The sequence below is a fragment of the Protobothrops mucrosquamatus genome, unplaced genomic scaffold (genome assembly GCF_001527695.2).
Source record: "Protobothrops mucrosquamatus isolate PMUCROS unplaced genomic scaffold, P.Mucros_1.0 scaffold1757, whole genome shotgun sequence".
In the NCBI taxonomy this organism is placed as follows: domain Eukaryota; kingdom Metazoa; phylum Chordata; class Lepidosauria; order Squamata; family Viperidae; genus Protobothrops; species Protobothrops mucrosquamatus.
The window spans coordinates 184,074-198,105 of record NW_015387897.1 but is presented as its reverse complement, the minus strand read 5'-3'; the positions used below and the strand labels follow the sequence as shown (position 1 = coordinate 198,105).

The window sequence follows — 14,032 nt, the reverse complement described above, 5'->3', positions numbered from 1 at the left end:
GAGGGCCTTCTCTGTGGGAGCTCCCACCCTCTGGAATGAACTGCCCCCAGAGATCAGGGTGATCCCTGATCTCCCTTCCTTCCGCCGCGCCCTTAAGACATGGTTATTCCAGCTTGCGGGACTGGCCTAGGGGAAACTTTTAGAGGGGGTTTTAATTATAATTTTAATTAGACCAAATTACAAATATTTCCCTTTTAATCAATTTTTAAACTTGTAGTGTGTTATTTTTGTATTTTTACCCGGTTGTTAGCCGCCCTGAGTCCGCAAGGAGAAGGGCGGGATATAAATTTAAATAAATAAATTATTATTATTATTATTATTATTATTATTATTATTATTATTATTATATTTACCCACACAGTAGGGCTGTGTTACTATTATCCTTCTCATCTTTTCTACTATTGCCTCCCTTTGGTATCTCATGATTATATTACCTTGTTGTTTGTACGTACACTGTTGTTTGTACGTACACTTATGCACCGGAGACAAACTCCTTATGCGTCCAATCACACTTGGCCAATAAAATATTGTATTTTATTTAAAGACTCCAGCCTTTCTCCATTGTGGCAGGTAATAGTAGGTCATTTGCAATGAAAGACACGATCCTCTTGTCTTTCCAATCAAACATTGTTCAAAGCTTCTCAATGAACTTTTAGTTCTGAATATAACTCTTGAGTACAAACCGGTTTAATAGAGCATTACACCTAATTCCTGAAGCCCATCAATTCCTCTTCTCTGCCCATCCACCAACTAAATCAAGGCCCTTTGAAACGTGGGTGTTAGCAGCAGGAGAATTGAAAATGAGCTTTTCAAAAGTTATCTCCATCTCAACAACAATTCTCTTCTGGGAAACCAGGCTAGGGTACAGGGTAAAAGCTGCCCAGAGCCGCTGTTACAGTGAGAGGGGCGGCACATAAATTGAATGAGTAAATAAATAGCACACCATTGTGGACTCAGGGAGAGAGTGGAGAACAGGAGGGGCCTGGCGTGCTGTGGTCCATGGGGTCGCGAAGAGTTGGACCTGACCACTGTAAGGAAGCTTATTGAGACAGCGTCCACATGACCTGCCCGTTCACCGTACCTTTTCGATGTCCACCAGCTCAGTCTCATAGATCTCAGCTATGGTTATATGGTGCTTGGCTGCAATGGTGAAACGCCCCTGAAAAAAAAAGCCCAGAGAAATAGAATGAATTAGAAACCAACTTTTGGAGACAGCTGGGTATCTCCCACCCAAGGCAGTGCTAATCCATGGGTAATCATCCTCAACTATGTTGAAATCAGGCAATTATCCTGAACCTGCAGATTCTATAAAGGTCATAAAATTAGGCATGATTTATTTAACAATCACCAGAATTTCTGGTCCCAACTGCGGTCGTAATTATCTATACTTTACTGAAAATTCTGTAGCAAGTAGCACAATCTATCAGATCAGCCGGTGAAAGTGCCACCTACCTATAATGGGGGTGTTTATTTCATCTATGGGCAATTCCGATGCACAAACTTTTATCAGCATTATTACAGCACTGTGCAATTTGTGTGCTAGCCAGACAATCCCCCCCCCACCCCCACATACCATTTGTGGTTCCTTGTTTGGGAGCCATGTCTAAAAAACACCGTGTGATTTGTGAAAAGCCATCCTCTATGTGGGTTTGCCAAGTAAATGTTTTTTTCAGGCATAAAATATTCCTTGTTTTTAATTGAGAAGGGGACTTCTGAATTATATAAGCAGCTTACCATGTCTGTGTAGATCTCAATAGCTCTAAGGAGACAATTAATGGCCTCTATTAAAAATCAAACAAACAAACAAAGTAAGCCATTTTAAATACAGTAACACAAAGAAACAAAGGCATTCATTCATCAACGCAGCTCCAGCTAAACCTCCCTGAAAGGAACAGAAGGCAGGAATATTTATAGCATATTTCTTTTCCTGGATGAGATCAGCAAGTACTTAAGGAAAAACCACCAGGTCCTTCTTGGAACCAGGACAGACTATCTCAAGAACGGATGGGACTTTTCTACATGGTTTGGCATTCTTCCAAAAGTGAGAATAGGGCAAACAAATGGGCACCATACTGGAGTTAGTTAGTGACAGACCTAACTGCCAAGGATAAGCAACCTTTGGAAGGGTTCCAATGCTGCCATCATGTGGCTGCTTGAAGAACTGCAACACTTAACAACTCTAAAAAGACCTCGACTTACAACAGTTCATTTAGTGACCGTTCAAAGTTACAACGGCACTGGAAAAAGCGACTTATGACCGTTTTTCACAGTTACAACCTCTGCAGCATCCCCACGATCATGGGATCAAAATTTAGATGCTTGGCAACTGACTCGTACTTATGACCGTTGCTGTCTCCCGGGGTCACGCGATCCCCTTTTGCGAACTTCTGACAAGCAAAGTCAATGGGGAAGCCAGATCCACTTAACAACCGGGTTACTAACTTATCAACGGCAGTGAATCCCTTAATATCTGCGGCAAGGAAGCGTGTAAAATGGGGCAAAACTCACTTAACAACAGAAATTTGGAGCTCAATTGTGGTTGTAAGTCAAAGACTATCAAACTTATCGTTATTTATTTCCAGGGTTAGCAGTGAAGCAAGGAGTCAGGCCCCACGTGAATTATACATATATTTCATTCCGTCATAGAGGAGCACCTTGTAACTGGGAAGAGGAAAAACAGCCTGGAAAAATAAAAGTGTTGCGCCTAGTGCTAAAAAATCAAAGCGAGCAGCACCACAGAAGGAATACTTCTAATAGACCCCCACTGCTCCTCTTGGGGAACACCGGGAGAGCTTCAAAAGACTTAATTTCCTGTTATAGAGACTGGCTGTCATGGTTCCGACCGATGAAACTCTTCAAAGAACTTCGAGGCATTGTTTACCTTAAAGAATCTTGATGGGAGTAGCATAGCTTCGGCACTAACATAGTTGAAGCCCAAAACTGGATTCCCCTCCCCTGAGCACATAGCATCAAAGCACAATTCCCTCCTTCAATTAACAGTCATAAATCACATTCCCCAATTAGTTTGAAATGCAGGCTTTCCTTCCTGTTCTGCTACCCGCCAATCCTTATCATCTCTTATTTCACACAGCTACTACAATATTGTTATGTCTAACTAACTCCCACCACATTCCACTTCCTCCCCCAGCATCATCTAATTCTAAGAATAAAGCATAAGAAAGAAAAAGGCTGCATCTTCATATGTTGTCAAAGCAAGAACATCCAATGTTAGCACCGTTGACATCGGAATAATAATAATAATAATAATAATAATAATAGTAGTAGTAGTAGTAGTAGTAGTAGTAGTAGTAGTAGTAATAATAATAATAATAATGATGATGATGTTGGAAGGGACCTTGGAGGTCATCTAGTCCAACCCCCTGCTGAGGCAGGAAACCCTATACCATTTTGGACAAATGGCTGTCCAGTCTCTTCTTAAAAACTTCCAGTGTTGGAGCATTCATCGCTTCTGGAGGCAGGTTGTTCCAGTCGCTAATTGTTCTAACTGTCAAGAAGTTTCTCCTTAGTTCTAGGTTGCTTCTCTCCTTGATGAGTTTCCATCCATTGCTTTTTGTCCTGCCTTCAGGCGGAGAATAGCTTGACTCCCTCTTCTTTGTGGCAGCCCCTGAGATATTGGAAGACTGCTATCATGTCCCCCCTGGTCCTTCTCTTCATTAAACTAGACAGACCCAATTCCAGCAACCGTTCCTTATATGTTTTAGCCTCCAGTCTCCTAATCCTCTTTGTTGCTCTTCTCTGTACTCTTTCTAGAGTCTCAACATTATTCCGAGTATTTTTTTTTATCAAGCTAGAAGCAGCAGCAGGTCTCCATGTCCGACCATCTCCTGCGCAAGAGGGAGATTTTTCAATGCCTCAAGGGAGTCCTCAAGCCCCTCCTGGCCTGTGCCTAACTTCAATGCACTGTTTTAACAAGAGAAAGAACTGACTGCTAAAGGCTTCCCGTAACCAGATTTCCCCTTCAAGATCAGAGCTCTGTCCCATCTCCAAGACAACACGACTCCCTCCGAATTTGTTTTTCTTTGGAACCCCTGTTCTGGGTGGACAAGGACCATCCCTCCAGGGGTACAGATTTGTAACCGACTGTTTGGCTCCAAAGCAGCAGAATGCTTTCCTTTTCCAAGCCCCAATCCCAGGAAAAGCCTTGCTTACTATTTAAAAAAAAAAAAAAAAAAAGGCAACCCAACAGCGTCAAGCATCACATTAAAATCCTTGGGGAAACTCGGTACACAGCCTGGATCATCTCTTATTTCATCTCCCTCTTAGGGCCGGTAATCAGCTTCCAAGTCTCCAAAAGATTAAACAAATCCCTGGCGAGGATTAGATGCGTTTTCTCCTCAAGTAACATTTTCATCTTTCTGAACTGTGGTTTGAGCTACCGAAGGCAGCGCTCTTGATTCGATTGCCCACCATTTTCTCGTCATCAAGTACGAGCAACAAGGGGCAAAAAGGATTCCTCCTCTTCCCAGAAATAAGACTCAAAAGGAAGAAGCCCGGCCTAGACAAATTGTGGGTCAGTTGGTAGATCTTGCCGGGTGTTGAACTCAAGAGAGACAAAGAAAAAATAAAAAAAGAGAGAGGTAAAATCTTCCTTATAATCCTCTCCTAATCACAAAGACCCTGGAGAGGAAGAGCAAATTCATAATGCAAAGCTCAGATTTACGCTAAGGTAGACAAAAAGCTGGCTTCTCGGCCACCCAAGCTTTCCTAAGCTTAACCAGTAAGGCATTAAAATGAAGTGTGCACTCATGGATTAGAACTAGGCCTTCTGCAACAAGCGGAGAGTGGTTAAACTGCAACACTGCACCCTAAAGGGCGATATCTCTGTGTATCCTGTTAGGAGGTGAGCTGGCGAGATTTTGCTCTTCGACATTCTAGCAACACGCAGCTTTATGGCCCGTTTAAAGGCAGAACAAGTTGGTTAAGCATTAAGAGGCAAACTGCAGTCCACTAATGACATTGGATTAATAAAGCAGATACTCAGAAGGAGAGAATATTTGTAACTTAGGGCTGAACTGTGGGGTCCTTGGTGCTCTCTGAGCTTGGTGGCTTTCTTGCAGATGTTTCATGACCCAAATAGGTAACGTCTTCAGTGATAGAAGGTTTGTGGGGAGGAGGAGGGGGAAGGGAAGAGGGAAGGGGAGGTGGAGGAGGATTATGGGGTCCTTGGTGCTCTCTGAGCTTGGTGGTTTTCTTGCAGACATTTCATGACCCAGCTAGGGAACATCATTAGTACTACGTGATTATGCTACTACTGATGATATTACCTATTTAGGTCATGAAATGTCTGCAACAAAAAAACAGGATGAGAGAGTACCAAGGATCCTGGATACTCAAAATCTTTTCAACCCTATGATGTATTTCAACAGAATCTCTAATTGCTCGTTTTCTCATTTGAGCTGAACCAGGAAACTATATTCACAGTCTCTCAAGAGAAGCCAGGGCCTTGAAGCTATTTCCATAGGCCAAGGAGATGACCAAAAAAGGAGAAGGTGCTGCATATCTGGACTGTAGGATCATGTGTGACTTGGCCCCTAAAGCAGTTGCTTAGTTCAGTTCCTCTCTTCCCCCCTCCTAGTCATGCTCAAAATGACCAAAAGCCTATGTTGACTTATTTTTTTTGGAATGAAATATATATATATATATTTGTTGACGCCTGAGGCATTGTTGGTTACACTGCATGATGGAAACTCGTATACTGTAGATTAAACCGGTTTGCATAGCTTTAGTGGAAATGCTGGGAGATATGAACGGATTGCCCCCAGGCCCCAAGGGGTAATCCTATCTCATTCTGCTAAGGCAGCACAAATAGCTCACCCCCTTTCATTTACCTTGAGGATCAGCCTTTTTGAAAGCATTGCCAGCATCCACAAAGCTCATAGCTGCGTCGTGCTTGTTCTGAAGCTGGAGATGGAGCTGAGCAGCCTGACAGAATGCATTGCCAGCAGCTAGGGGAGAAAGAAAAGAGTCACGGGGAATGAAAGGCTAGGGACTTTTTTTAAATAAGTAACTTAAAAGTTCAAAACCAGAACTAAATTCTAAAGAGTTTGTGGTTTATCCTCCTCTGCTAGAAACACAAGGGTAACAGAAGGGAAATGCCTGGAATGTACAATCTTAGTTATCGTTGCTATCAAATCTTGGGAGTCCACACCACTTGGTTGTAGAGTTCTTACTTAAAACAGCAGCACTTCTTTCAGTGTGGCTTTGGGCAGTGGCAATTCTGCAGCCAATGAGGTTAGTGTAAATATTAGTCATGGTTCCATGAAACTAGCCAGAACAGCACTTGCCCAGCCCTTCCTGGTTCCGTAAGATTGTTCAGGTGCTTCCAGCAACTCAGGCTGAGAACATGCCTCTTTATGAGGATGATGTGTGTGTGTTCTACCAGCAGACAAAGTGATGTATGTATATCTTAGCAAGCCAAATATACCACAGTGTGGGATATAGGATCAGGTAGGCTACATACCACTCCAGTTCTTGGCCATTTTGAACATATTAGCCGCTCTGGCATAGATATCGCATGCTTCTTCAATCCTGGAGGAACCACCTCTGTAGAGGAAAAGAACACGGTGCATCAGCAGAGAGCAGGTAGAATCATTTAGTTGCAAAAGAAGTGTAGGAAGGAGATGGCCAGGCTGAGCCTGAGGGAGTCATCAAACGCGTCATCAGTCAAGAGTCCTTTTGTGCCCACAAGAGACCCAGGTCCAGCTCACTTTGAATTCCATTGACTCTTATCTACCGCCAATTTGCTTGACCCATAAGTATCTCAAATTCTTGTAGAGAGCTTAAGCCTGCAATAAATCTCTATACTCATTTGAACTGCCTGAGTCTTCTGATTTCCCCGGGGCTTCTTAAGAAGCATATATATATATATATAAAATACTCTTTCTCCATACTGAATGTCTAGCAGTTGTAGCGTCTAATATGTTGGCAAACAAAAGAAAAAATATACATAGGTGTGTGTATTAACATCTAAATGTTTACACCATTTTGAATAAGAAGCTACTATTGGCCACCTCATTCTAACATTTAATTTGCATGCAATTAAATAACGGCATGGCCATAGGGGCCCCAAATACAGTTTGTGCATTTCACAACAAGAAACATGAATCAAAGGAAAGGCAAGTGTAGCTTTATTTCAATCCAGTTAGTAATGCGATGTATGAACAAGAAGATTGTTGTCTAAAGTACATGCCTTTATAAGACATTAAAATGATTAAATTAGATCTACATTTCACTTTCAGTTGATACTTAGAAAACACTAAAGCACAAACTTTTGGAAATAGCAAGAGTCTCCTTTTTTCCTCCTCTTAAAAATAAATGAGAGAACTATGTGCTAGTGAATTGTCAGTATTAAACAGACTCCAACATAAATAATATAAAGAATGGTGCTTTAGATTTATAGCATAATCAAGTCACACAACTTGTACTTTATTGGATTTTAATGTTTTAGTTTAACTAGCATCAGCTACTGAGACTTTTAAAGCATACAATTTAAGTGCCCACTACAGTTAAAACATATTGAACCAGACCTCAAGAAAAATAGTTGATTCATGTTTCCCCAAAACCACGCATCACATGTGCCACAAAACGTTGCACCTGGTTATGCCAGCTCTGCTCTAATACCACTAGTTTGTAAAAAGCTTAATTTTGTCCTGCGGTTCCAATATATTCCCTTCCAGAAAGCAATTTCCCTGCTCCATCACTGGAAACCTATAATTCATTTTCTTTGAATCACTTACAGATGGCAGTCAGGCTTTGCCAAGTGCCTGAATTTCAACAAAATAAAACCCAGGAAAAGAAAGTATTTTTAGTTAATGTTCTCTTGAAACATGAGAACCGAAGGGGCCAAACTAAAAGGCCAAGGAACATAGAAATAATATTCCAATGCTCGTATTTTGAGAGAGTAAATTTATTCAGTCAGTTCTGAAAAATGTACAGAATCCAATTTGGGAGATGTCCAAGCCATAGTGGTTGGAAAGCTTGCAGCCTCTAAGGAAAGTTGAGATATCAGTCATGGCTTAGCTCAGAGACATGAGTGATAAATTCCAGAAAACATTTTAGCTGTTGAACAAGATACATTACCGGCCTGGGAACAAGCCACAGGGTTGGATGCAAAGAGGCATTTCAAATACCAAAAACTCAGAAAAACTTGGACAATTCAATAGAGCTATCCAACATATAAGCTAAATGCTAGGAAGCCAAAATGTTTCCTCAGACTACAAGTAATTCTGCACAATAGTTTATTCTTCTAACTAAGGATCATTTCTTAAAGAAATAACCCAAAATACTGCTAGCCAAATAGTTAAGAAGATCTTCTCTTAACAAAGAGGAAAACATGCCATTTTCTTATCTTTTCCAAAGCCAAAGACATGTTTAACATGAAAGGGATTTATGTACTGCCTAATACTAGCCAGTTAGGGATAGGAAGGGACCTTGGAGGTCTTCTAGTCCAGCTCCCTGCTCAAGCAGGAGAATCTATACCATCTCAGACAAGTGACTGTCTAGCTTCTTTTAAAAAATTTCCAGTGATGCAGCACCCACAATTTCTGGGGGCAAGCTATTCCACTGGTTAATTGTTGTCACCCTCAGGAAGTTTCTCCTTAATTCCAGGTTGCTTCTCTCTTTGGTCAATTTCCAACCATTGTTTCTTGTCCTGCCCTCTGGTGCTTTGGTGAACAACATGATCCCCCTCTTCTTTGTGGCAGCCCTCAGATACTGGAATACGGCTATCATGTCTTTCCTATTTCTTCTTTTCTTTAGTGGCATGTAAACAAGATAAATGAGCATAACAAATATTTTTAATCCACATAATGCATCAGCTGCCCTCACGCGTCCAAAGCATTTAATCAAGCTTGTATTTTTAAGTCCTTTAAAATCAACACATTCCAGTTTACACAGTTGGCATTTGCTATACATGCTATGAAAAACTGTCTCTTAGGACCTTATTATTTTTGAAATGGACAGAAGGAATCTAGGGTAAGTTTGACTGGACCACAAACCTCGGCCAATTTAGCAGTCAGAGTTCTTATCCTAGGAATTGCATTTTGCTCTGAGGTAGATAATTTCAACGGCCTTCTTCACAATACTTCCATTAGTTTTTTCTGGGAGTAGAGCTTTGTGAATTTAAGTATTGTTCTATACAAATCCCACCCTGTTACTTCCAATATGTGACCCCCTAATTGCCTCTGCGCACATAACTATTCCCAGCAAACCTACTACAAAAACAGCTAGGTCACATCGTTATTGTTTGTAAAGGAAGAATCTGGAAAGCAAATATCTTCAAAAGCTGTCACAGTTTCTATACCTTCTTCCATCTAACACACACCATTAATGTGGGCAATAAAACATAAATTAATCTACAATTATTGACACCCAGGCTTTTATTCACAGCCTGTGGGAAAAAATAAACACCAATGTCCTGCTGCAGAAGTGTGTCCACCTCTCAAGTTCAAGACTTACATTATACAAAATACAAGGAATCATATTCTCTCTTTGCCCATCTCCCACTTGGCAACAGTTGGTTGCACTGCCTGTGGGAGGAAAGAGACATATAGGCTTACAAAATTGTTGATCAAACTATTGCTCTTCTACTCAAAGCACACTTTCAAAGGGAAAAAAACAACTTCTCCCGAACTAAAGATATTACTCAGGTGCATGAAGAAATAAACCTTAAGAAATTTGTTGGGAAATATTTTGTCCCACTTAACTGACCTACTTTTGGCATGGGGCAACTATTAACCTCAGTGACTTGGTTAAGACATCCAACATCTATTCAAAATTTGACTTCTGCTTTAGATCGCTCATTGTAAGAAGCTTCTTTCTATATGTGGTGCATTTCATTCTCCAGCTCTTTCTGAAATGCAATAGGACTTTTACGCTCTCTGTTTTGTATTTTGGGAATTAATTTTCTGTTCTGCTATGCTGCCCAGAGTCACCTTATTGGAGAAATGAGCAGCATATAAATTTAATAAATACAATGCAATATGCTTCACTCCCTTATAAATAATCCCTTGAATGCTTTGAAGAATGTTCTTCCATGAAGATAAGCTGGATGTACACAAGTCTTCTTGCGGGTGAACAATTTACTGTTTAATCTTCTACCTGCAAGCTCCTAACACTACAAGTAGTCCTTGACTTACAACCACTCATTCAGCAACCAATGCCAGTTATGACAATGCTGACTGAGTGGTAGTTACAAACTGGTCCTCAAAGTTCCAACCACTGCAGTGTACTCATAGTTACATTGGGCAAATGGTACACACTTATGGCAGTTGCAGCAACTCGTGATCACGGCATTGCCATTCACTACCTTTCCTTCACGGCTTCCCACAAGAAAAGTCAATGGGAAAGCCACCAGGGGAAGCTGCAAGTTGATCCTGTAAGTTGCTGCCACCATTTTTTTCTCTGGAGGAGTCCTATTATGAAGTATCACCTGCTTACATTCAGTAGTAAGTGCTTGTCTGCAGCACCCCCACTGGCCTGCTCACACTCCCTAGAGCCCACCAGCATTCCCTAGCATATGCATGCAGCCCTTGCCATCCCCGTGTTTCCTAGGGCCAACGGCACCCTCCACACTCCTTGCCTGGAGCTCCCATCTCTTCCCATTCAACGTCCTTGTCCGGGGCTCCGTCTCTTCTCATTTAACACGTCACTTTATATCCGCTTCATTTAGAACCAGAAATTTTGGTCCCAATTGCGATCATAACTTGGGGACTACTTGCAGAGCTTAGCAGAATTTTAATTTTAGGCAAATGAAAATTTATCAAGGCAGAACACTGAATGACAAAAGTACATTGTTATCCTCTAATATCATCATTCATATCTTTGTCATTCCACAAGAATACTTCAGCACAGGAAATCTATCCTGGTTACGACATCCTTCAATCCTGTTTTGTCAACCACTAAAATCTGCCCCTTTTTTTAATACTGGGCTTTAAGTAAAGAATAGCGCATTAAATCAGAATAGATTAGTTGTTCTATAGTGCTGTCTGCTTGAATTTTTAAACTATATTTCTAGTACCTTGATAAGTTTAAAAAATCCACTGGAAGTTTTTAAGAAGAAACCGGACAGCCATTTGTCCGAAATGGTATAGGGTTTCCTGCCTGAGCAGGAGGTTGGATTAGATGACCTCCGAGGTCCCTTCCAACTTTATCATCATCATCATCATCATTATTATTATTATTATTATTATTATTATTATTATTATTATTATTATTATTATTATTACTACTACTACTACTACTACTACTACTACTACTACTACTACTACTACTACTACTACTACTACTACTAAGATCCATAGTTTACAACATCTTTGAGTTCCTGGCAATGTTGCCCACACAGACCATTGTTGATTGGGTACTTTATCGTTCTTCAGCATCTTTTCTATGTCAATACAAGACCCCAAATGTGGACAATTATGCCAGCTCCTTCTAGCACTGATATTCTCTAGTTGAAATGTCTACAAGAAAACCACCAAGGTCAGTGAGAGCCCCAAGGACCCTACAGTTCAACCCTGAGCTACAAATATTCACTTCTATGTGGATAATTTATAATTGCTTCTTTGCCAGTTTGGGGCAGACCCTACTGAGATGCTTAGCCAAAACAGGCCTGGGTTTGTTTGTTTTTTGATGTGTAGGTGGAATGTCTTTGAGACGGGAAAAAGGGGCAATTGGGTCAAGCATTTTAAGAACAAGATTTCTCTTTAGGGGCAAGTTTTCCCCAAAAGTCGACAGGTCTATCCACGACTGTGGTTAAACTAGGATTTATTTATTTTCATATAATACATGTGTGAGAATCTATTGCCTCGGGCTGGGGTTGGACTAGAAGACCTCCGAGGTCCCTTCCAGCCCTGTCATTCCCCCCAAATCTGAAACTTCATGAAGGGGTGGATGAGCTGAAGAGTTTGGGGTACAGATAGTCCTCAACTTCCAACAGTTCACTTAGTGACCGTTCAAAGTTACAACAGCGCTGAAAAAAAAGTGACAGGACCACTGTGACACTTACGACCGTGGCAGTGTCCCCACGGTCCAAATTCGGAGACTTGGCAACTGGCCTGTATTGATGACGGTCGCAGGGTGTCCCAGGGTCACGTGATCCCCTTTGGCGACCTTCCAACCAGCCAAGTCAACGGGGAAGCCGGAGTCACTTTAACAACCGTGTTACTAACTTAACAACCACGGTGATTCACTTAACAACCGTGGCATAATAATAATAAACTTTATTACGGTCATAGACCAGCAATAGCCATCACTTTTTACAATATATTAAATAATAATAATAATAATAATAATAATAATAATAATAATAATAGTAATAATAGTAAAAATAGTACTAACATTAATAGTAAATAATAACATCCCTGTTAAGAAAATACATGTTCTCAAAATGTTAGGGTCACTCCCTAGTTTACGTGAGTGGATAGCCAATTAATGTGTGAGTAAATATAAGGTCGCAAAATGGGGCAAAGCTCCCTTAGCCAATGTCTCGCTTAGCGACATGAATTTCGGGGCTCCGTTGTGGTCGTAAGTCGAGGACTTACTAGAGTGGGCCTAAAAAAACCGTTTTCTGCCCTCGAAAAGCCCGCCGCGACCCCGCCGAAGGGAAGGAAGCGCCGCAAAGCAGCAAGGCCCGCAATCCGGAGGCGAGGCCCGCCTGACAGGTCGACGCCTCCGGGCCCTCACGGCGGGAGAAGCCGGCCCGCTTCGGCCCTCCTTCCCTCCGGGCTTTTCCCCTTTTGACAGACCGTCCTTTTCGGGTTCGGACCGCGGCGCGGGGCCTTACCCGAAGAGCCCCGAGAAGAAGCCATGGGAGCCGCGGACCTTCTTGTCCGCCTCGGCGAGCAGCTGCAGCGCCTCCTTCTCCTTGCCGCTGGTGTCCATCGCCATGGCCGGCGGAGAACGGGCCCGCGCCCCGCGAAGAAGCCGAAGCTGAGGGAGAAAGAAAAAAAAGGGCGGGCGGACGGTCGAGCGAGCGCAACTATCCCCTCACGGCGGTCGCTTTCCCTCACGGCTGAGGGGGAAAAAAGAAGAGACGTCGCCTGACGACCTCACGTCAGCACGCACAGCCAATGGGCGGTGTCGGCGTCGTCTGTAATTCCCGCCTCCCCCATCACGTGACCCTAGGCCGCGCCCTCTGGGCCACCGACGCACGCACGCCGCCGGGTTCTCTCTCACGTGACCCAGGCTGTGCTGACTCACCAGCATCACGTGAGGCCAGCGGCCGCCACCGCCGCCGCCAGGGAAGACCGCTTCGGTGGTACAGTCCAGGACGGGAGGGTGCTAAGGCCGAGTTGGGCTGTACCATTTTTATTTACGGGAGGGAGGGGTTGAAATCCGTTTTCCAGGCTACGGAAACGCTTCGCTGAAATGTGCGCTTCGGTTTGACGGTCCTCCAAATTGGCCACGGTCCTCAAGCCAGGTGGGCTGTGGATGATGGGAGTTGTAGGCCAGTTGTTGGGCTTTCCGTCTGCCTCCTTAGATCTCCCAGCCAGGAAGATCTCGGTTGCTTGGAAATAAGGGGAAAGAACACATTTTTTCTAGGCGACAAATTTGCAAAAGGTTTAAGACTGCAACAGTCTTGGCCTTTGTGGATTTGCTCCAGTAAAGAATTGTGCGGCCAATCCCAAGATCTTCTAGATCAGTGTTTCTCAACCTTGACAATTTTAAGGCATGTGGACTTCAACTCCCAGAATTCCACAGCCAGCATTGCTGGCTGTGGAATTCTGGGAGTTGAAGTCCACATGCCTTAAAATTGTCAAGCTTGAGAAACACTGTTCTGGATCCAGGCTCTCCAAACTTGGCAACTTGGAAGACTTGGGGGACTTCAACTCCCAGAATTCCTCAGCCAGCCATGCTGGCTGAGGAATTCTGGGAGTTGAAGTCCCCCAAGTCTTCCAAGTTGCCAAGTTTGCAGACCCATTATACATCTTGCAGAGGAAACCAGAATCGCAACTTCCATTTCCCGAGCTATTGAAGTCCCAGCATGCTGGTTGGGGAATTCTGGGAGTTGAAG

General features: G+C 42.8%; 1 protein-coding gene across 1 annotated transcript in view; it reads right to left on the bottom strand.

Annotated features, from left to right (window-relative positions):
• Positions 1-13,001, bottom strand: part of NAPA (NSF attachment protein alpha) — a 22,393-nt gene extending 9,392 nt beyond the window's left edge. Inside the window, exons 1-5 of the mRNA XM_015823071.1 lie at positions 12,803-13,001; positions 6,482-6,564; positions 5,850-5,966; positions 1,735-1,781; positions 1,082-1,159 (exon numbers count right to left, since the gene is read on the bottom strand). Of these exons, the coding sequence (XP_015678557.1) occupies positions 1,082-1,159; positions 1,735-1,781; positions 5,850-5,966; positions 6,482-6,564; positions 12,803-12,906 (429 nt within the window). The 5' untranslated portion in view covers positions 12,907-13,001. The remainder of the gene's footprint in view (positions 1-1,081; positions 1,160-1,734; positions 1,782-5,849; positions 5,967-6,481; positions 6,565-12,802) is intronic.
• Positions 13,002-14,032: the final 1,031 nt, after the last annotated feature.